This window comes from Pinus tabuliformis, chromosome 1_1 (genome assembly GCF_031772625.1).
Source record: "Pinus tabuliformis cultivar Carrire ecotype Pingquan chromosome 1_1, CPIR1, whole genome shotgun sequence".
Classification (NCBI taxonomy): Eukaryota; Viridiplantae; Streptophyta; class Pinopsida; order Pinales; family Pinaceae; genus Pinus; species Pinus tabuliformis.
The window spans coordinates 900,560,565-900,585,257 of NC_142297.1; the positions used below are offsets into that span (position 1 = coordinate 900,560,565).

At 40.5% G+C, this 24,693-nt stretch overlaps 1 protein-coding gene across 2 annotated transcripts in view; it reads left to right on the forward strand.

Moving 5' to 3' along the window:
* Positions 1-3,260: 3,260 nt before the first annotated feature.
* The window catches only part of LOC149217318 (uncharacterized), a 367,700-nt gene continuing 346,267 nt past the window's right edge, over positions 3,261-24,693 (forward strand). The window contains exons 1-2 of one of the 2 annotated variants that reach the window (XM_089392977.1): positions 3,261-3,680; positions 3,805-3,954. In XM_089392977.1, coding sequence (XP_089249103.1) covers positions 3,527-3,680; positions 3,805-3,954 — 304 coding nt within the window. In that variant the 5' untranslated portion in view covers positions 3,261-3,526. The remainder of the gene's footprint in view (positions 3,681-3,804; positions 3,955-24,693) is intronic. The other variant, XM_089392976.1, reaches the window with a different exon arrangement.

Below are 24,693 nucleotides of genomic sequence, written 5' to 3' on the forward strand. Positions count from 1 at the left end.
GAATACTATATTTTAATATGAATTAATATTGACTTATTTTTAAAATATATTAATAATAAAAAAATAGTTTAATGTGCCGCTGATAAAGTGGTTCAATACATATGTTATCTTTATAACATTTAAAAATACAATTTAAACAATAAAAAATACACATTTTTTTTGCACTCTAAAATAAGTTTGCATCTAAAGAAATTTGATCCCTCTCACTCATGTTAGATCCGTGCATAAGATGGACTTATGCTGGTTCTTACGAGTCTAGATCCATCTTAACTTCAGATCTACCAAAAACCTAGAGGGATCAAATCTCTTGAGATACAAACCTATTTTAAGTGAAAAGAGATTTGATCTCTCTAAACGCTTGGTAGATCGGGAGTTAAGATGGATCTAGGTTAGTTTTTTTAAAATTATATATATATAATTATAGGCGGAGCCTCCCTCCAAGATTAACACAACTACAAAGCTCTTCACGTTATAGGAGGTGGAGATTGGAATTAAGAAGCTGAAAACAGGAAACGCAAAGGACTTGGTTGAGCTTCAAGCATAATATCTAAAATGGGGAATGAACACTCTTGTGCCGCACATCATGGAAATATTTAACAACATCATTCAGCAAGGATTCCCCAGGGTCTAGAGAACTAGCCTATCAATACCCCTATTTAAAAGTGAAGACATTAATAATCCTTCCAATTATAGAACCATTATGATCAATCCTTTGTTTGCAAAGTTTTTCGGCAGCATGGTAGAAAATAGAATCAGTAAATGGGCAGAAGTAAAAGAAAAGAGGGCAAGATGACAAGCAGGTTTTAGGCTGAAGCATTCTACAGTGGATCATGGTATCACGTTGAGACACATTGTTGAAAATGTTTGGGAGGACAAAGAAGAAGCATTTTGCTGCTTTGTTGACTTCAAAAAGGCATTTGACACAATCCCTAGAGATAAGTTGTGGCGTGGAATGGAAGAACTTGAAATTCCTTTGCATTATAGAGCCACTATCCATAGACTTAATGAAAAGGTGAAAGTCAAAATTAGAACCTCAGTAGGTATATTAGAAAGCTTTAGAAGTGACATTGGAGTCAAGCAATGTTTCCCTCTATCTCCTACTCTTTTTGGCTTATATATTGATAAATTGTAAGAGTGGATAAATTTGCAAGGTGGAGATGGTGTTCGGTTGGGGGAGTTTGTGATAAAGCTTCTTTTATATGTGGATGATCTTGTATTGATTTCTAAATCGGCCCATGGATTGCAAATGCACCTATATGCCCATGAGTTTTTTGGTAGAGAAGTGGAGATGCAAGTCAATACTAGCAAGACCAAAATAATGATTTTCTCTAATAAAAGGAAGCATAGCCAACATACGTTCTTCTTTGAAGGCAACATTTTTGAAGAAGTAAATGAGTACAAGTACCTCGAGATTGATTTCAACAACAAACTTAATTGGGAGGACTGCAGAAAGAAGAGAATTTTAGGAGGGTGGAAAGCATTATATGCTCTTCAAAACAGATGTAGAGAGGCAGAGTTATGGGATTGGAAAACGACTAAAACACTTTTTGGACTCCTAGTTTGTCCAGTGATGCTATATGGGTGTGAATTGTGGGCTAGCAGCACCCCCGTCTCAAAATGGAAACAAATTGAGAAAATCCAAAAACACTTGATCATGAGCAAGTTCAAAATAAAAAAAATTGGTATCTTATGAGATAATGTTGAGTGAAACAGGAGCAACTCCCATCGAAGCAATTGCTATGGTGCGGCTCATAAGATATCTAAAAAGAATTGAGCAAATGAGAGTAGGTAGATGACCTAATGTTATCTTTAATGAAGGCATGAGTGAAAAAAAGAAAACATGGATGAAACAAAACTACATATGGATGCAAAAATGGAATATCTACCTCAATGCTTGTCCCACAAATAACAAGGAGCTAAAAGATTTTGTTATGGAGAAGTTTCATAAACAGGTATGGGGAAAAGAGTTGGGTAGAAAGAAGAAGTACTACATTGAAGAATTCAACCCTACGTGTGATTTACAAAAAAAAAAGGTTCATTGGAGCTAGCATTCCGTGGAGGGCAAAGGTTCTTATTGCTCAATTAAGAACCAACTTGCATTAACTTCGGTGTGAAACATGACAGTGGAAAAGGTCTAAAGAAGCTCGGGAAGAACGGGTGTGTACATTTTGCATGTCCCGGGCAGTGGAATCGGGAAAACATTTCATTTTGGAATGTGATGCATTCAAAGACATCAGAGAAAGTTATGAGAATATGCTAGCATCAGTTTCTTGGCATTGTCTTTTCAGTGAGGGGATTGTTGGAAAGCATCAATTTGAACAAGAAAATGATTGAATTGCAAAAGATGAAACGCAGGGAACTAATAGTCCCATAGACTATTTTTAGTCTCGTAGATGTTAAAATATCATTTCATTTCATATATATATCTATATATTATTTTAAGTTTTTTTTTTTTTTTTTTTTAAAAGGATCATTATGTCACTGACACTTAATTAATTATTATAACGATATTTCTCATCATCACATCATTAGAGCTTAGGCTAAAAACTCACAGATTAGCCCCGAAAATAATGGAAATTCTAAAATCAAGCAAAAATTTTTGAACATTTAATTTTGGGTGCCTGGAGGGTTCTTGATGGTGCTGAATCCATTTCCACCCAGAAAAAACAATTCAAAGGCTCCAACAATCTAATTTTTTGAATTTCTTTTACCAAATTCTAGCAAAAACATTGCCATCCAATAGATAAACAATGTCCATCATTAACACTTCGCTGAAACTTGAGAAATTATTAATTAAAGATTAAAAAATTAAAACATTTTAAATTATAACCCCAAAAAACATTACCTCAATAATAACCTTTTAATTTCAAATATTACCTTCTCTTTCGAATTTGATACTCTCCTTTTTCGAGGAATTCAAAACCGCGTAGTTTAATGAGGCGGAGGAGTTGCCCGGAAAGTTATGGAAATTCGGGTTATATTTAGAGAAAATCCGGCAAGGATTTTTGTAAATCCAAGTTACAGTTGTTAAACTTTAAAATTTTAGGTGTCTTAAACATTTTTGATGGTGCTGAATCTATTTCCACCATTAAAAACACGATTTTTTGAAATTTTTTTGCCGACCACTTTTGGCCGTCGGGGCAATTCCTGCCTCGTTAGGTTTTATTCAAAACTAAAACATTACCTCACTAATAACCCTTTAATATCAAATATTACCTTCTCTTTCGAATTTGGCCCTCTCCGAATTCAAAACTAACTCAATCAAAACTGACTCAATCAGATAGCCGCTGCTTATATCAGATCCTCTCCCCTTCAGCGATTCAAAACTAACACAGTGAAATAGCCTATACTTACATCAGGCTTTCCCTCCGTTTCGCGAGCACTAAATCTTATGGCCATGGAAAAGTAATGCTCCAGAAGCCGTGGGAAAGCATAGTGTTGTCGAAAGAATGAAGGCTGTGTGCCTTTTATTTTTTTAGCTTTCTGTGGGTTTGAAACTTAATTTGATTTGAAGAGCCAATCAAGGATGAGGAGTAGCCGGTTTAGTACTTACATTTATCTTCTGAGAAGTCGACAGCTGCCTGCACTATATTCAGATGTGAGAAACATGGCAGGAGAATCCGGTGGACGAAAACGTGAAATACGAGCTCCTGGACCGTTGCAATTCAAAGTTCTTAAAGGTGTATTTATTTATGTTTAAACAAATTTTATTTAAGTATTGTTTTTACTGAAAATAAACTGTGTCTCAGCTTTATAGGGCCGAGACAGAGAGTTTAAAATTCTAAGCCCAGAATTATGATTCAGGGGCGGACTTGAAAGAAGGTGAAGACGAAGCAAGGATATACAGCAGTTCTGATTTTCAGGATCACCGGGGAATGCAACTGGTTTTTCTGGGCACCTCATCAGCGATTCCCACCATAAATAGAAACACTTCATGTGTCGCTGCGAGACTAGGTACGGGGCTATTTGCTGAACTTTCTTTTAATTATATATATGATTTTTTCCACAGGAAAGAATCGTTTATGTAGAAACAATCATGGATACATTCATTAATGTCTTTATGATTGACATCACTAGGATGCTAGCGACTACTAAAACAGCATTAAGGCCATCAAAACCTAGTAAAGACAAGAGGCAGGCATTTAAAGACAACAGCACCTCATGGAGGCATCGCTATCAACAACATCAGCAGTTACCCCAACACGGAGAGAGAGAGAGACATATATATATATATGATTTTATTAAGAATAAGGTCTCATTTCGGAGACTTACAGGTACATCACAGATATTACATGATTTCCATTTTGACTCCAAACAGGGCTTATACGGACGGCCCTTTTTCTTCGCTACAGTCACTGGATTGTATACATACCATAGACCAATCACAAAATATGGCTTAAACATTCTCCAAAAATGGAGACATCTTAAAAATTCCACATTATATAGAAAGTACCAACATAGATATATAATCTGTAAACTGCCGTGGATATTCCACTAGACAGTTCGTCACAACACATCTGACAATATTATATTAAAAATCGGAAATTTTACATTATTACAGTGTTATTAAATTTAGATTGGTAGATTTTACTGTAATTAGTGCATGCATGCGAATGAAAATTATGCAGAAAATAAAGAACGACAAAATAAAAGTTCTCACACACACACATAAAACACAAGATATACTTTGAGAAAACCTTTTGGGAGAAAACCCAGTTGGAAGGTGAGGCCGCTCGGCTCTCTTTCTTTGTCTGGAAATATGGCTGTAGGTATAAAGAAGTATGACGCGTGGCTCGTGGGCTGCTACAGTGCACAAATCCTCTATGTGTGCTCTACCTCCTATCCCTATTGGCTATTTTTGCTCAACTATGGAACAAATGCACTCGAAAGAATGTAATGCCTCTTCCTTCTAGTGGCCCGATTATAACACAACTTGATAGCCTCCTAGTGGTTAAGTTTGATTATATCAACTTTTAATTTAGAGTTACAGTATAAACTCTTCTAGAGTTTTTTATGTCATAATCACGTTGCTAGCTTATTTTTCCATGAATCATGGGGGCTGATGTGACAGCCTTCCAAATTATAGGTGTGAAAACAGGCAAGTCAACTTTTGAGTGGCATAACTTTTGCATACGGACTCTGATTGACACGCTTCTTACGCCATTGGAAAGATTTTTGTGTGTAAAATAACATGAAAATGTGTGTCGCTAAAGTAGCAAAGTTTTACCTCCAAAAAACGTCGTTTGATGCCTCAAAACACTGCGAGAAGGTTTCAGACCTCATTTCGCCAAACTGGGTCTCGCTAGTAAACTGGATCTCGTGAGTTGAGTCCTCCACTTTTTCCACTCCGAATGCATCAAGATGGATGACAAACAATATAATGATCCAATCCGGATCACACCTCCCCATTTTGGGAGGATTTTGGTCCCCAAAAGTTTCTACTGAATGAGGTGAGAAGTTTTTCCTCCACCTCTCTGGTGTACCATTTATATTTCCTGGAAGTTGTCCCTTCAACCCAATCTGCCAAAGGCCATGCTGCCCCGTCTTGTAGTTCTAAACTTCTTCTGCAAAATTGTATCTTCTGTCTACTCTGCTTGAGCATCTGGTGTCAAATCCTCCACAGAGGGTAGGACTTGTTCCTCTTCCTGATCTAACATGGAAGACTCATAGAATTTCAAATTCTCTACCTTCTGAGCTGAGTAAATGCGCATATATGGTGGTAAACTGAGTCGATAGGCATTATCACCCACCTTTTCTAGTATCTCAAAGGGACCATACCTCAAAGCCTTGATTTTCTTATCAAGCCCCTGCAGCCTCTCCTTGTTCAACTGTAGCCATACTCAATCTCCCACCTTGAACGATTTCTCTGTTCTGTGCTGATCATGCCCGACCTTATACTTTTCCTGCTGCAGTGTTTCTTCTACCTATAGATGGATCTTCTTGATCTTCTCTATAAAATTTTCAGCCCTCAAAGCATTTCCTGTAAGATCTTCCCTCACTCCTTGCTGCCCATATGCAATATCCAAAGGTGAAGGTGACAAATATCCAAAACAAGTTTCGAATGGGGACTTTCCTGTAGAAGTGTGGACTACTCTGTTGTAAGAATGTTGTATATATACCAAATATTCGTCCTTAGTCTTCGGATGTTTTTGGTTGTATTCCCTCAAAAGCTGTTCCAAAGTCCTGTTGACTACTTCTATCTGCCCATCTGTCTATGGATGGAATGTTGGAGATCTCTTCAACTTCGTGTCCATCTTCTCCCACAATGTAGTCCAAAATGTACTAATAAATCTTGTATCCCTGTCTGAAACGACGCTCTTTGGTATCCCAAAGTGCACCCAAACCTGTCCAAAGAACAAGTTTGCTGCTTCTTTCTCGCTGATGGTTTTTTTAGAGGGCATCAGAACACACATCTTGCTGAACCTGTCAACTACCACGAACAGGTGGTCATGTCCCTTCCTGGTTGTTGGTAAACCTCCCACAAAGTCCATGGAAATGTTTTCCCAGGGACGAAAAGGTACAGGTAAGGGATGAGATATAACTTGTTTCTTGTTGCTAGGCTTGTTGGTACGACAAAGCATGCATCCTCATATGAACCTACCTACTTGCTCTTGCATCTTGGGCCAATACACATACCTCTGCAAGTTAGCCACGATCTTCCCTACACTAAAGTGCCCTACAACCTTGGAGGTGTGTGTTAGAAAATAAAAAAGACAAAGATTTTCTTATGTTGTTAATTACTTGTGATATCTTTGTGTTCTTATTAACTTTTTTATGTTCTTTTATCTTTGTTTCATCAAACAATCATCAAAACAAACACGAAGATCAATGTAGGCACTTAGCCAGGGCTAAAACTCCTCTATAGGGAAAACCCTGTCAAACTCTTCCACTAGCAAAATCAAGTTGAGATAGACCAAGACCAAGACCAAGACCCTAGACAAAAGGACCTTCCTCCTCCACCAAGTCAACCCTTCCTTCCAATAAAGATCTCTCCCAAAGTCACCAAGTCTTTTACATCATAATCACGTGGCTAGCCCCTTTTTCCATGAATCATGGGGGTTGACGTGTCATCCTCCCGAATTATAGGTGTGAAAATAGGAAGGTCAACTTTTGAGTGGCATAATTTTTGCATACGAACTCCGATTGATGCGCTTCTTGCACCATTGGAAAGATTTTTGTGTGTAGAATAACATGAAAAAGTGCGGGGCTAAAGTGACAAAGTTTTACCCCAAAAAACATTGTTTGATACCACAAAACGCTCTTGGAAGGTTCCAAGCCTCATTTCGCTAAACTGGGTCCCATCGGTAAAAAGGGTTTTGTGAGTTGATTCCTCCGCTTTTTCCACTCCGAATGCATCGAGATGGATGACAAACAATATAATGATCCAATCTAGATCAATATAATTATATAGATTGACAGATAAACATTGGCATTGGGTCATGCACCCTTTTGGTGCTTTTTCGACTTGGGCCACTTTCATCCTCGATAAAGACTGGTGACTGCTGGTTGGCCAATGAGGCATTAATGCTAATCATGTAGGTGCAGATAGGTTGCTCGAGAGGGTTTTCTCTTGTTTTTCTTTATCAAATTTTTTATAATGGTTGACCAACTTTCCGTCAAGGGCAATAGAATTTTCCTCATACCTAGTATATCGACAAGGTTATTTTCATGTCTCTCTTTCAGACGTTGACCAAAGTCACAGATAGCATAGTAAAGCTTTTCCACTGTAATTTCCAATGGTTTCTCTAGCGTTGAGGTCTCCTTGAGGACGTTTGAGGCTGGTTTGATTGCTTCATAAAAGAATTAAACTATTATTTGTGCTCAAAGGGGTTGTCCCGTTGTGCTTTTGCTCCAGCTACAGCCCTAGTGTATGGTCAAACTCTCCTACTTGAGTTGCCTATGCTCGCTAAACCAAAACAAAGAGAATTCAAACAAACTTGAGTGATGGATCTAATGCTATCTGGACTGATGAAAAGCTCCATTGGTCATACTAAATTTACCCAAATTCTTCGTCTTAAGAAGCTTTGTGCTCATCAATGGTGATTGCTTGTGTTGTTGAATAGCATTGAAGTTATTCTTAATAATCTTTGTCTTGCAAAACTCGGGTGTAGCGTTGCCTTATCCCAAGGATTTTTGGAGACACATACTTCATTAAATGCGAATCATAGGGATGTCTAATTATCTAAAACACAAATGGAGAGAGGTGACATGGTCATTAGCCTAGTCAACTTATGTTTTTGGTTATTAAATTCCGTTAATGTGGAATCCACCTCAACCCAAATGTGGCTATCTTGTGTGGTGACTGTTCTATTTGCCAATAAATTCACTTTTGGTTGGTCAATCTCCTTATGTGGCCAAATTGGTATTCCTCCAATGCTCCAATAACTTCTTTGGCCCATTTTGAGTAGCTCAATAGATCCCATGATGCGTAGATTTCTTATTTAGAATGCCAATAATTAGTTTTGAATCACCTTCTAAGCAAACTTTTTAAAAACTTATTAGGAGGGGCCTCTTTAATTCCCAAGACAATGACTTCAAATTTTCCCTCATTATTTCACCCTTTACCTATAAATTTATAATATATGCTCTTATAATATACCCATGACGAGTCTTGAAAATCCCCTGTCCCCTACAAGCCTTAAGCTTCCCTTGGATGCCCCATCAAAGTGTAGCTTGACCCATCCTTGTAGTGGTGGTGACCATGTTTGCGTGACCCTTTCAAGGGTTATCTATTGTCCTTTATTGGAGTAGGTCTTTTGTTTGTCTATGAAAGTCTATTTTACCTGAATATCTCACTATGTAGGTTTGTTTCTAGAAGCTTAATTTTGCAAGAATTCTATAGTTTTGCAAAGGCAATCTAACAAAATCTAACAACATTTAGCAAAAAAAAAACAATTTAAAAACCCCGTTCTTAGTTTGTACCAGTTGAAGTGTTACTTGGATTGGCTCAAATCAATTCAACTAATGGGTTTTTGGCCCAAACCAGTTATGTAGACATATTTTGAATTGGATTGCCCCAAATCATCATCGTTGATGGGTTTTAAATTGGATCACTCCAAACAATCACTATGCCCCAAATCATCATTGTTGTTGGGTTTTAAATTGGATCACTCCAAACAATCACTATGCCTCATCACAAGAGGGAAGGTATTTTAATCCCTAGGGCTCACAACTTAAGTAGTTTTGACTAGTACTTTTCTTCAACTAACATGAATGTCCTTAACTTCATTGTCAATTGTAGTTTGGAAAGTGAATATATCATTGATTATTTTAGGGGTTTTCAGTGATAGTGGTGCATATTGCAAATCATGTATATTGTGATAGATTACAGTCGTAGATGTAGAGTGCGACAACATTTCATAATTGTGGTTGTAATAGAGGTTTGATCGATATTAAGGGAGTTAGTGCCATTTCAAATTTGCCACCTCAAATACTAATGGAATTGAAGAATGTCAATGTGGTGGAATATGCCATGGAGAATTAAATGTTCGTGATAAGAACCTCGTAGAATATGTATGCAACTTCTTAAGATATGCATAAGGGATTTTGTGAATTTAATGAGGGCCATATCCTTGGTGTGACGTATCCTATCATCTAGAGGGAGTATACCATTGATGTACATGCTTGGTATGAATTAGAGGATGTTTGTGATGATTGTCATATGGACAATTGTCATTTTTGGGATGATAACTACTTTCACCTTCTATTTGAGGGCTCTACTTCACCTAATGTACAAAGCATCTTTGAGGGAAGTCAAGAGAAGTTTATGGCTACTAGTTTCTAGCTTGCATATTTTCCATTGGTAGTATCGTTGTAGCTATATGGATGATCTTCATGATATGGAGGGTTCTCTTTATTTAGATCCACATGACCTTGTAAGGGATTTGGAGCACAATATGCATCCATTTGTTGAGCTTAAGTGTCATCAATTGGAAGTCAGTGTTAGTGCTTGGACATGGGACCTAGGTCTATGGGTGATCCATGGACTTTTTCAACCTTACAACCAGTGTTACTTGGGAGCGGGAGCGAAAGCAGGGAGCGGGAGTGAAAACGGGTGCGGGAGCGACATTTTCAAAAGCTCCCAGAGCGATTTTTATATAATATATATTTTTTTTATATTTTGATACATATATGTCAACAAAAACACGTAGAATGACGAATTAGATATAAAAAACATAGTTTGATCATTGAACCATATAACATCAATCATCTAGAAGTTATAATCTTCATCAACCACGTCCACAAGTTAGTAACATACAACATATTGAGTCTCGTGAATCATGATTCATCAATCTTAAAGTTTCAACTTCAAGCTTTCAAAATTGAAAATTCAATATATAACATTTATCATCATTGATCACCAAAGTTGTACTTGTAAGCTAAGTTTAAACTTTAACCATTACAAGAAATAATATCTAACATGAAATGAAATGTTATAAAATGAATTATGAAATGAAATGAAACAACTTTCACGAAGCATCATATTCATAATTCAGAATCATTACCAATGAGTTATAATTGCCAACTTCAAACTTCAAACTTAAATTGTCACAGTCATATATTGTTTACAAAAAATATCATTATGATATGAAAGAGTCAAGACTCAACAATTATGAAAACTAATAGAAACTAGAAAAGACAAGTAAACTGTAAATCTATTATCTACTACTTCATGTGGCCCTTGCCACGAGAAGTGTCTGATGTATGAGCAGGTCGTGGTGGTCTTCTAGGAGTCTCCTCCCGCACAGACCGACGACCAGAACCAGAAGGCACATGCCCTCCATGTGAGGGTGTAGATGGAGGCGGCGACAACAAAGGAACAAGACTCGGAACTCGAGCACTGCTACTGGATGGTGGAGGTGGCATGGTTGTTGCTTCATCTTCCTCTCTCATAAGTTCCGCTTTCAGTTCTTCAAGATGTATAGTGCCATCTTCCAAATTATCATCCTCTGGGTGGTTGTCCCAAATTTTATATGTTGGATCTTCATAAGTCCGATCACAGTAATGACTCAACAACCTCAAGTTGTAGTGCACATAAACCAAGCTTTCTGCCCAGTTTTCATTGAGTCTGTTTCTTTTCACATTATGTATGAAGCTGTAGGTGCTCCAACACCTCTCTGCAGAAGAAGTATTTACAACCTGTGAGAGAATTTTTTTTGCCAATTTTAGCAAAAGCCCATGGCCGCCATATGATTCCCACCATGTGAGAGCATCAAATCTGTCTCTATCTTCCATTGCATGAAAGGTACCAAACAAACTAGTGCCACTGAAGTATCTGCCTAATTCAAGACGCACACTAGCACATTCCTCCCTGTCAGGTATCAACTTTTCTAATGCTTGCAAATATCTTGTAGATACCTCTTCATTTATATGGGGTTTGAGCCTAACCCCACCCCCTGGTGCAGGTTGGCCCAACCAAGATGTAGAGTAGTATTTTGGCGTAAGGATATACGCGAAGCAATGTAGTGGAACATTAAGTTTATCCCATCGTATACACACACAATCGTGAATCAGTTTATACAAGTTGGGATCATTGTTATGAACAATATCTTTTATTTGCCCCAACATGGTATCCATCTGCTCATACACCTCGCCAATCACTGATTTATCTGTATTTGCAAACCGAATCATGTGATAAATGGGCTTGGTGAAATCCAATACTTGCCTCACATGTGCCCAAAACATACCATTAAGAGCGGTCTCCTCCACCTGTTCAAAACCTTGCCTGTCAGCTGCATTTGTAGCCCTTTCCTTTAATACCTGCCAGTGTGGACTTGATACCATGCTAGCCAATGACTCTCTTACCTTCAAAAGGCGCCTGAAGGTGAGGTAATAGCTACCAAATCTAGTCCTCGCAATCTTCAACAACTCCAATCTTGAGTGACTGTGGAAAAGGCCATGGGTATTGCTATGATTTGTAATAAATTTTATCATTTGTTTGCCTTTCTTGTACAAATCACCAATCCATTTGTATTGTTCGTTTTTGTTCTTAACAATATCATGCATCAAAAGGTTCATTGTGTGAACCAAACACCCAGACCAAAATATGTTGGGGTATTTATCCTCAATAATTGCTCCCGCTGCCTTACAATTAGGAGCATTATCAGTGATGACTTGGATGACATTGTATGGCCCAATACGCTCAATTGTTTCAAGTAATGGTTCTGCAATGTTGATGCCGGTCTTGAACTTGTTTGAGTAATCATATGCTGAAAGAAAGATGGCACCACTAACAGACACAGCAAGAACATTTATCAATGGCTTGCCTTTTACATTTGTCCATCCATCAGATACAATGGACACCCCATGGTCAGTCCAAGAACTTGTCATTCTATTCAAAGAATGTGATATTTTTGCTTTTTCATGATCAAGTCCAACGGTTCTTGCCTTGTCATACCCAGGGCTCTTGTATCCTTTAGGGGCATCATTTATGGCAGAAACCATTTCGTGCCAATAAGGTGAGCGAAGAACATTGAATGGTATCCCACATGCATAGAGAAACCTGTAAACTTTTGAATCCACATCATTCCTACACCCTTCATCAAGGAAATCTGATATGCTTCTACGCCTTAAACCTGGTGACCCTGTGCCTCCATATCCACTGCCTTGGGAGGATGCTGAAGGAGTTCTTTGTGCATGTGATTGTGAGCTTGGTTCAAAGAAACCCTTTGATTTTTTAGATTTGTATTGGGCTTCCTCCTCTTCCCTTATGTATTTGGCTCTATCTGCTGCTGACACACCTGAACAAGTTTTGATTCCTATTTGTTTATCTCCATCCCATGGCCTTTTCCCGCAGAGGTGCTTTCTGGCATGGGTGTATGAACCTGTGTAATTATTGTTGCAATGGGGCAAATAAAATTTAGTGGTTCCACCCCCTTTCCCTACTTCAGGCCTATTAACATATTTCCACAATGGAGTTTGGTCTTGTTTAGTTTTCTGAGCTGACTTGTGTTCACTCTCCTCTAGCTCCTCCTCAACGGGGTTTTCATCAAATCCACTATGACCCCTTTCTTCATTTTCAACCCTCCTTTTTCTACTCTCCAAACACCAGAATAACCAAAAAAGGAATCAAGAAGAAGAAAATGCTAAGAAATATAACCATGATGTTTGAAATTTGAAGTTTTGAATATGCAAAATTTTAAAAAATGGGATGGGAAATAGAGAATTTTATTTATTTATTTATTTAGGAATGAACATTAAATTTTTTTTTGCTAGACATTCTGTTCAATATTGTAGAGCCTACCTCTTTGGTGTCCAATCTCCCCTTGCAAGCTCTTCAATCTCCCCTTGCTCCTTGCTTTCTCTTGCTCTCTCACTCTCTTGCTCCTTGCTCCTTGCTCTCTCTTGCTCTCTCCTTGCTCCTCACTCTCTTGCTCTCACTCTCACTCTCACTCTCACTCTCTCATTCTCACTCTCACCCTCACTCTCTCACTCTCACTCTCACTCTCACTCTCTCTCTCTCATTCTCACTCTCACCCTCACTCTCTCACTCTCACTCTCACTCTCACTCTCTCATTCTCACTCTCACCCTCACTCTCTCACTCTCACTCTACTCTCATTACAATGATGAAATGAATGAGGGAGGGTCTATTTAACCCTCCCTCCCTCACTTTATTTCCACATTTTTTTTTTTTTTGGTTCACGCGTTTCTCCAGGTGTCGCTTCGGGAGCGATTGCTCCCCGACTGCTCTTGGGTTATAAAAATCGCTCTTGGAGTGACGCTCCCTATATCGAATTGAAAAAAAAACAGGGAGCATAAATTTTTTTAAGGGAGCGTGCTCCCGAGTCGCTTCCACTCGGAGCGCAGATTGGGAGCGGGATTGAGCGGGGGGGGGGCGCTCCCTCGCAACACTGCTTACAACAAACAATTCTACATGGGACCTAGGTTTCCAGGATTACTTTAACACTCGCACACGTGAATCGAATTTATGGTGGAGTTTCTTGGACTACTTTACATGGTAGCTAGCACTTGTACACAGGGCCCTAGTTCCATGACCTACTTCACCATTGTGGTCAACACTACACCATGGGACTTAGTTTATTGTCATACATACTCATTACAAGTGTTGAGGGTGATATTTTCAGAATGGGGATGGAGTGTTGGGATCCTCCCTAGGGGTGTAATTGTGGGGGTGTGTGTGAAAGGCTCACTAGATTAGTAATAGCATGGTTATGGTGATGTAAAATGGATTGGGTCCATCATGTTTGTTTAATAAGGCCCACTAGTTCGTTAGCATGTAATAAATGGAACATGACCTCATTAAAGAAGGCATGTTAAATAGTTAGGAGGTGGTTATGATTAGGGTCATAGATAGTTATAAATAAGGATGGAGTTCTTGTCACAAAACATGTATTGGAGTATTTTGTATGCGAGCTTAGCTCATTGAGAGGTAGGCCTACCTTAAGAGGCAAGTGAATGAGAGTGATTTCCTTCCATAAGAGGATCATTGTACAATGTTCCCCAAAGTGTGGAGCATTTTTGATATCTCTTTTGTGATTCAAGTTTAAGGGTTAAGGATCATAAAATTCGCTAAGATCATGTTAGGTGTCTAGGAAGCACTTTGGTTGCTACTCTTTGACTTGCTCAATAACTCCATGGATCTCCCTTTCATGATGTCAAACATCCTAAGCTTGTTTCTACATGGATCTTGCTTTTGCTTTGTTGTCCAACTTTATTTTGCAGTTGGGACACTTGTACTTGGGCAGCGGGCATGGTCAAAGTCAATACAAATTTGATCCTGCTCATGGAAAATGACAACAACTTCTCATTCTCAAGGTTTTCAGGTTGTAATTCCATCAGATAATCTTCTCTAGTTTGTGGCTATGCATGAATCTTTGTATCAACCAAAATTAACGGAAGTGCTAATTTAGTCAGTGGGACCTTTGATAAGTCAATCGCTGGTTGAACATTAGAGCGAGAAATATCTCCAAGCGCAAGTTATTCTTTTGAATAATGTCTTAATTAAATTAATTAATCAGTTTTAATTATTTTCCAAAATTTTAACTCAGGGAAATAAATTAATTAATTAGTAATAATTGAGACATGGTCGATTTTCCTCTAGAGATTTCTAGTAAAGTTTCTAACTAATCTTAGTCATCGGTTAGATCATTTCAGATCTTGATCTTGGCTGTTGATTTCTCAACGAGAGATTATAAAGGAAATTGATGGGTGGTCTTGGAGATCATTCATTGCAGTGAAGAGGGCGCATTGATAGTGTGGGTTTTGACACCGGAGAGGGTTTTCGCAGTAAATATTTCTGGAGTTTCCTTTCACCATTATTCTTCCGGTTTCCTAGATCCAGAGGAGGAATTCTCCCAGAGTTATTTTGTAGACGGAGTGGCCATACGGTATTGCCAGGAGAGGTTGTACGAGTTACGAGTTTAGCATATCAAGATTTCTAATTGCAGAGAAAATTGCGGGAAATCAGTGCGATTATAGGAAAGACGATTGCAGGAATTCACAGTGTGAATTGCGGGAAAGGCCTTGTCAGGTTGCAGAGGGAGGTCGTAAGTCTTCCAGTGGTTAGATTGACTTGTGGAGGTGAAGAAATATTTTGTCGGAGCTTTGCTGAGGTTTGGAAAGCAGTGTTGTAATATTTATCAATAGCAAAATTTGCTGAATAATAATTAAACCCCTATGTTGCACGGGGACCTGTCCCCACCAAAATTCATGGCATTTCCTTCGTCCTCACAATCCGGGTACTTTGGAACTCGTCAGAAACTTCCCCAATTGGCTGGGAACTCCATCGGGGACTTGGGGACTTCCAGGCTGCCCCCGGGCCATCCCTCGAAAAATTGGGGACTTTTCGGGGGACTTTAGGACGTCCCCCGATATCATGCACATTGCACTTTAATTTTTTTTGTTTTTAAACCTAAGTTCTAAACTTTAAAGTCAAAAAATTAAGAAACAAAATTTGAAACCTAAACCCTATCGTAACCTAAACCTATTGCATACACACTAATCTAAACCTAAGGCATACTACACAGTACACTACATGACGGTGGTGAAGGTAAACATTGTTACAGAGACACAACAACGAAGGTAAACACAGGTTGCGAAGGTTGCAAGTAAACACTGAGCTCGAGCGAAGGTTGCAGGTAAACACAGGTTGTGAGGGTTGCAGGTAAGAGTCGAGAAGTTTCAGACGACGAGCGAAGGTAAACACTAAACAAAGAACTCCATTCACGGCGACAAAGGTAAACAGAGCTGAGAGAACTCGAGCGAAGGTTGTAGGTGAGGTAAGAGTCGAGCGATGGGGCAAAGTCTGAGACTCTTAATTTGGGATTTATAATTAAATTTTAATGACTTATTCATGTTTACAGTTTACAGTCACTATACTCCATGAATTAATTTGCCTTCAATTTGAACTTGTCTCTTTCTCCATGTTTGTGACAAACCTTTTCTTGGCATGAATCTTTGAAATTTCCCTATGCCACAATCACCATGACTTTAATACCATGTTAAATATATGCAAGAGACAAGCAGGAGAGACTAGATGATATATCAATGTGCTACTAAATTACTAGTGGTGTTGTCTATATATGTAGCAAGTTCCATTATTCATTTTAGGAACCAATCAACTAATTCCCTAAATACATTAACATAAACATTATTTTTTATATATAATTTATTTCACTTTATGACATTATTACATTTGTACATAATATTTGTTACTCCTTAAATAAACATTACAATGGCTAACTCATCTTTAGTGCTTAATGTTATAAGGCAAATAGATGGGATGGTAATACTCTTTGTACTATGTAAATAATAGTGATTCTGAATGATTATGATATACATTACACTGATGACAGGTCCCGTAAGGTTCTTAATTTCTAGACCCTTAATTTGGGATTTATAATTAAATTTTAATGACTTGTTCATGTTTACAATTTTATTAAATTTTACTTTTAGTCTTTAAAGTTTAGTTGCTACTTAAATTTTGAAATGATTCGTCATACATTATAGAATGAGTATGTAGACAATACAAGTTCATAGGCTGTAGCACACTAGTAGTATTTCTTAAGTTCTGGACAATGGGCAATGATGACGAGATTTTTTTTTTGTGATGCGGTGTCATGTCCCTTCTCAAACACATTTGTAACAGGGCGTTGCTACACAATTTTGCACAATTTTGGCTAAGGAAGAGAACCCATCAGTTTCGACTTAGGGACTTAGGAGGCAATTCGACTTAATTTGGTTGCTAGTGGAATGTGGGGGCCACCCACATTCCAATTCGAATTGGCTCATTCGAATAGCTTGGAGGGAAAGTCGAATAGGTGGATTGTTAAAATTGGCAACTAGGGCCAAACTCCATGTGGGTCATCTTATTTATGGCAGCTGATATTTTTCTTGGATCCCTCTCATCGAGAGGTGTAGGATTGATCTAAATATCGTCCGATTCTGATAAGAATTCATGGAGTTATGAATTTATTTGTGTTATAAGACAATTCGTCAAGGTTGGCCAACAACTAAATAACACCCACATGTGCTCAACGTTTTAGTATAAAAGGAGATGACTTGAGAGTCATTTCACACACACTTCACTCTTGATTTCTCTCCACTCGCTTTGGGTTTTAGTGGAAGAGAAATCTAGGAGGATGAAGCCCTAGACGCAGGAGGAAAGAAGGCTAAACAAGATGCCCTAGCCGCAGTCCTAAAGGATGCCCTAGCTGCAGTCCTAAAGGATGCCCTAACCGCAGTCAACAGAAGGTCTTGGCTGCAGCAAAGGAAGGTTTGTTTCATGGGTCTTTTGGAGGGCCGAGGTGCTGTAAGGGAGGCCGAGGTAGCTCCTTTGAGGGCCGAGACAAGGGCAGGCTGTTTCAGGACAACGTGGAGGTGTTCTTAGGTGCCCAACGCTTGGTAAAGGGCAATGTAGGTTGCTGTGGGTAAGCCGCAACCCTACGAACTGTTTGGAGGGCAACATATGGTGGTTTGAGTGGGCTGTAGGTGGTAGCGGAGGTCTGTGGAAGGCCGCAGGCCTAGCCACTCCAAAATAGGGCAACGTGGAGGTGTATTGGGGGTTGTCTATGCCCAGAACAACAGTGATGGGAGCCACCACTTCTCCAAGGGTAAGACGCAGTCAATAAGGGCAGTTTTGGTAGCTGATCAAGGGTTATTACAGCAGGCAAATATGCCCTAACCAGTCACAGACATAGCAGTAATACATGGACAACAAGTACATGATGCACAAGGCATAGTGGGACAGTAGTGTAGCTATACATGGCAGCAATACATGGACAACAAGTACATGATGCACAAAGCACAGTGGGACAACAATGTAGCTGTATATAGAAACAATACATGGATAGCAACTATGATGGGACAACCCTATGACATAGGACAACGGACATTGTACAGCAGCCGTGAGATGACATGGCAACAAAGTGGGACAACAGCTGTGACATGACAACAACAAGCATGGACAACAACAAGAATGGTGCAACATGGCAAGTGTGGACAACATGGGCATGGTGCTACAAGCACATGGGACTTGCAGTATGACAACATGATTCAACCATGGCACATGGGACCATAGTGCAACAGTCATGAGGTCCAGCATTGTGATGATGGGTGCAGCACGATGAGGTGCAGCATGATGACGAGATGCAACATGATGATGGGTGAAGGAGTCACCTTGAAGAATCAGTTGAAGCAACATGTCTTCAACTGATCTCATCTTCTTCGAAATGATCTATGTTCTTATCTAGATAAGTCAAAGTGTTGACTTCTGTTGTAAATGTACTATCTCTCTCTCTCTCAGCTGAACTATTGAAGAACATATAAGAAGAATTGATCAAGGGTTTCCCCACATGGGGGTTTGTCCTTGGCTAGCGCCACATCTTGTGTCCTCTTGTCTTGGCTTGTCTTCTGCGATTTATGTTTATGTTCTATCTACAATTTACTTTAATACTGATGTGATTGCTAATCTGGAAAATATATTGAGCTAACTATGAAAATTGAAATAAATTGCTCTAAGCATAGAACATACCTAAACTTAACATGGATGGAGGGGCCCACATGAGGCAAGGGAGGCCCAATGAGTTATAAGGAGGGAGAAGCTCTCATTTTGAGATTCATTCATACATCTTGCAAACAAAATCACTTGACTGTTCACTCTGCTGTTTAGCTGAGTCAATCGGCTGTTTAGCCACGAATCTCTCAAGCAGGAGATTCAACCTCTACTTCGGGGGACCATCCGTGCCCGCCCTAGAGAGGCAATTCTACAAGGATTTCAGGAGTTCCGAGAAGTGACATAGCACCACCAACCAGCGCAGAGCAGGGAGTGCGTATTTCTGGGCAGCCAGAGAATACACAGAGGGAGATAGAGGCCAGCAGAGATCAGATTGTTTGCCGGAGAGTTAGAGAGCTGAGATAGCAGCAATAGACCAACATTCTTGTTGAGTTTTACAGCCAACAGAGCCAACATTCCAGCAGTTCGAATTGCTGGGCTAGGGGACAACGCAGAGGCCACTCAACAGTTTTTCGTGGAGCTTAGGAGCAGGTGTCTTAGGCCAAGAGCTCACCCGGGAAGTCAGGGATTGGATAGCAAGGGTCAGCCCAACACTTTGGGGGCATTTCTAGGAGGATTCACTAGCAGTTTCCAGCAGGCCGAGTTTTATAGTTGTTGCTGAGGTTGGGCTCCAAGGGGGGTGGATTTTAGAAGTCTAATAAACCAACCAAAATCCTTTCTGGGTTTTTATGGGTTTTTGAAAAGGATCCCGAATATAAAGTTTCATAATTTTCTGAGCACTAGAGTTGGGGTTTTAAGCCGTATCTTTGCTGTAGATAGTGTAGAATTGTTAGGGATTGAATAGTGCCCTTAGGGGTCGATTTTGGGAAGTCCAAATCGAGCCAAACCATTTCTGGGTTTTTGTGGGTTTTGGCCAAGGAGTTTGTGTCAGAAGTTTCATCATTTTTTGAGTACTTGAGGAGGAGTTTCTTGCAATCCCTTTCCAGGCAGCAGTGAAGTTTTCTGGGCAGCACAGAGCATTAGAGGAGCAGTCATTTCCAGCATTTGAGATCATTGTATTATCACCTGGGTTCTGTCACGCTTGCCATTGAGGCAAGCCCAGGTGCATTCCTCCATACTATTGTACTTGCTCCATTGATTAATAAAATGGCTCAACTGGTTCTTAATTCCAGATTTTTTATGACCATTTGCTGATTGCTTAAAATTTTTGTGCTGTAAATCGTTTTTGCTTTGCATATCATTATTTATTTAAGTTTGGAACATTACAATGGTATCAGAGCATGATCTTGGCCCATCTGTGGGAATTAGCCAGAAGATCATGAAAGCTTTGGGTATGAGTGCACAGTGACCGGTGAAACTGGAGACAAACCCATAGCTCAAAGGGAAATCCACTATGCAGAAATTTTGGGGTAGAATTCATTGGGACGATGAGAGGTTGGCCCAGTTGAGGAGGGTGACAAACCAAAGCCATCCTCACCCTTACAACAAAGACGTTAGAGGTGTGTAGGCCATGGGGGTGCAGTCATCTACATCGTGTGTGGAAAGTCAACTAGATTAGGGCACCAGATCCTCTGAAAAGGAGCAGACAGGAAAAAAACGGTTAGAGGGTTAGACCAGTGGGCACTTTTGCTGGTGGATACTTGGCTTTAGATATCAGTAGCCTGAGGAGGATGTTGAGCATGATGTTGAGAGCCCACATGATGGTGAGGAGCACATCGATGTACTCGATGTGGCGCAGGAGTCACCTTTATTAGAGACCTCTTTGATAGCCCTAGTTGACACCCTGGTGGAGAGGATAGAGCCTACTCGCATAGAGCCATTTGTTGAGGGGGTGCCATCCTTGGACGAGATGCCAACAATTGTTGAGGTATTTGGAGTCGTGACCGAGTTTACAGGTGATAGATGCCCACGACAGTTCCATCAGTTTTAGGCTGACCTTCTAGCATTAAAAAGGAAGGCCACATTAGTGCAAGAGGCAATTTTGCAGCAGAACAGGGAGCTAGAGGGCATGAGAGCGGTTTGTGCTGAGTCCATGGCCAAATTGACTCACGTTGGGGAGCAGTTGGATTCCCTACTGGTGTAGCTAGAGTGCACGTTGGAGCGTGAGAGCAGCCCTCTTCGGACATACATAGACGGGGCTGGCAACACTGTTAGGTTACCTTGGCCCATTGGACAGAGGGAGACAGAGCTACCTAGTCAGATTGTATGTATTGACCAAGATAGCGAGATGAGACGACCTGAGTTGCACAGGGTGCAACACCCACATGCTGGGGTTGTTCTATGTGCGGGAGTTCGTGCATTCGATCCCTCTCTTGGGGTTGGGTGGCGAGAGATTTTGAGTTGGTACCCGGTGGAGTGGACTATGGAGATGGTAGTGGACCCAGGTGGAGCTCAGCAGGAGTTTCCAGGCACTGGGGATGCTGGAAGCCCCAACTGGCATTGGGATTCGGGAGGGACTACCTATCATTTCCCATGTATGCTAGTTGACTACAACCGGGATGGTGCAGTTGACCTAGCAGCTGAGCATGCACATTTGCTAGGGAAGTCTCAATCAGCACTAGTGGCCGACCGGTTTATGGACAGACTCTTTTGGTTTTCTTGGTATGACTTTTGTACACGGGATCACTTGGTGATCAGCATACTCTGGCAGGAGTTTTTCGGAGGAGGTGGCATTGGTAGGCCACCAGACGATGCCTTGCATGGAGCTGGGGGCTCTTCACTTTTGTGCGGGGCACAGAGGACGCAGAGGAGCGGAGCAGTGGTGGCATCATTGCTGACACATAGGAAGAGTCACTTCTCGGATCCCTCAGGGGGGATTTGGAGGGAAGATCCATTCATTGACAGGGATAATGATGCGATGGTGGAGGTGATGATACTGATCAAGTGTGGCCTGACACGTAGAGACATAGATCTAGGCCATCATATCCAGGGATGTGTGGGAACATCTAGCGTTGAGCAGTGGTCTATAGGTGGGCATGGAGATGCATGGTGGTATTGTAATGTTGTAGTGTGTTGGATTGCGTTGCGGAGTGGGAGTGCCTCACATTGCAGTGAGTACATGTGGGGAGTGACAGGTGCAATGACACAGGTAGGAAGCAGGATGATATAGGATGGCATAGCTGTAGTCGAGGGTATCCAGCAGTGTACAGGGGTAGGCCGCGGTGTACAGTGGCATGTCCAGGAGTACTGGGATGATCGGTGGTATGCAGAGGCGTATGGTGTTGCATAACAAGGTCTTGGAGTGTTGCCTCCAGGGACACCCATGGACGGAGATACTGAGCATACCTTTGGGTTTAGTTCATCCAGGATCGATGGGGACACAGATGAGTGATACTTGATGGTATCTGCGGGGACTCACACTCCTGACCCTCTTCTACGTCACTTATAGGAACGGGCGATCTAGTTGTTGTCCTTTGACACTCTGGGCACGAGCAGCAGGGGACGGGGAGCTCACCCAAGATATTTGGATGACACTTGGTGCGATAGAGGGGAGACTTCTCAGCGGGGGCATCGAGTTGGTGCGCGAGTTGACAACCACAGGTCAAGGGATGAGGTGATCACCAATAGGGATGGCATATCATTCATCATTGATCCTATGCCTGGGGAGTTGGTCACAGGGGAGACATGTTTCACTCTTTCCACAGGGCATGTCTGGACCATGCATGAGCAGAGGATACCGTGTATGGCTAAGATAGTTGTCCAGTATGTATCTGGGTTCCCGACATTGTATTGACACATTCTCCAGGGGGCGGGTAGCCGAACTAGTGGCGATGGTTGGTAGGAGAAGGATGGATCCGCATACACTGAGTCGATTGTGCGTATCAGATACCCATCTATTGGTTGCATTCAGGGGGTAGCTATTTGGCACACGTGGTTTCCAGTGGTCATCAGTACTAGAGAGAGGCAGGAATCCGACAATTTAGCATGCCTCAGATTAGTTCATGATGTATGGAGCCTATATATGGGTGGCATGCAGGGACTAGAGATGAGGGCCAAAGGTATTCCATCGGTTGTCAGGGCTATGCCACAACAGGTCTGCCTATGGGATGTAGGGATTCAGTTGATCAATAGATCACTCGTGATGAGCAGAGTCGTGGCAGAGAGTGATATAGTTCGCTCTTGGGATGACTCATGGGGGTTCATAGAGGGTTTCATCATATGGGGAGGAAGACATTCTCTATTGCTGCACAGGTTCGAAGTTAGATTTGGATGGGTAGGCCTTGGTGCCATGGAGATGCCCAAGTAGGATGTGTCTCGCCTCTTTCAGTATTCCACCATCGAGTTCTAGGAGAGGAGGATACTGTCTGCGCACGATGGGGGGTATGACATAGTCAGAGTAGTACAACGTCAGCATGGTGGCACCACTCCGGGACTAGCAGGGAACTGGGGCGTCACAGCTCTTCACAACTCAATATCTTTTAGGGATGCGTCGACTACTGCAGGGGGAGATCATACAGATCTTCCATTGGGCTTTAGCGAGGCATTGATGGATCAAGGGACTTCTGGTACTTGCATCGGCCAGGATAGTGAGTGGAGCGAGGGGAGCTTCATGTTGGATAGGATGGTTTGGGATCCTGGTATTGAAGGATTCTTTCATATCAGGACAGTGCCGAGGTTAGGGACGATTCAGTGGCACATCTGGGACCCTGGTGTTAGAGTCCTATAGTGATAGGATTCATAATTTTGAATTGGATGAGAGTAACTCTTGTAATATTGTACATACCTTTTCTTTCTGCAAATGTTCTCCATATTAAAATTAAAAAATGTAAAGAAGGTATTGTCCTAAAAGAAATATCAAAGGACAAGAAAAATAAGAAAAGGTAAAAAAAATAAAAATAAATAAATAAACGAAAATAAAAAAAAAAAAAAAAAAATATATATATATATATATATATATGAACCCCAAAATAAAAACAGACCATGAAAGTGTGCAAGTCCAAGTGTCACTACTCTTTGCTTTACTGTCTTAAATAATGGTTGTGTGCAGCTTGTCATACATGCCACAACCCATGGTAGTCAAACTGCTTAATCTTGACTATTTCATGCTTTGAATTTTATGTTTATAGTTAGAGAATAAAATCTGACCAAACAACTTAATCTTGGTAGATCATTAGATAGGTAGAGAAAATAAAAGGAGTTCATCAGTTTAATCTGAGCCCTTGGAAGATATAAGGTTAGAATAGTTTGTTTTATAAAAGAAAAGGAAACAAGAGGGTTTGCCAGCTTAAGTGCACCCACCAAAGTGAAGAAAAAATGTTAGGTTAGGTAAATGAGTAGGTAAAGAAAGGTTGCAGAAATACAAGTCATTTGGAGCATAAGCACTACTGTCATGCTTAACTATGTGTTTCAAGTGTGCAGGAGCAGTTATCAATGGAAAAGGCATGCTCATAAGATGAGTTTAACTAACTTCCCCTCCTTTCTCAAGCTTATCCCTCTCATGCTTATTAATTTCCCCATCATCCCTTAAAATACCCCTTTTCCCCTCCATTTTTACCCTTATTTCATTATCCCATATTTTCCCCCACAAATTCCCTTTAAAATCCTTTCCCCCTTGCTAAATTCATCATTATGTTCCATAAATCCCTTTTTCCTAGGGTAAAAACCCTTTTCCCCCCTTTTGTGAAAAGTTATTTTCCCCTTTTCTAATAAAAAAACCCATAAATCAACTTATCCTAAGTTGAAAACCCTTCCGCCTTGTAAAAAACCCGCCCAATGGATC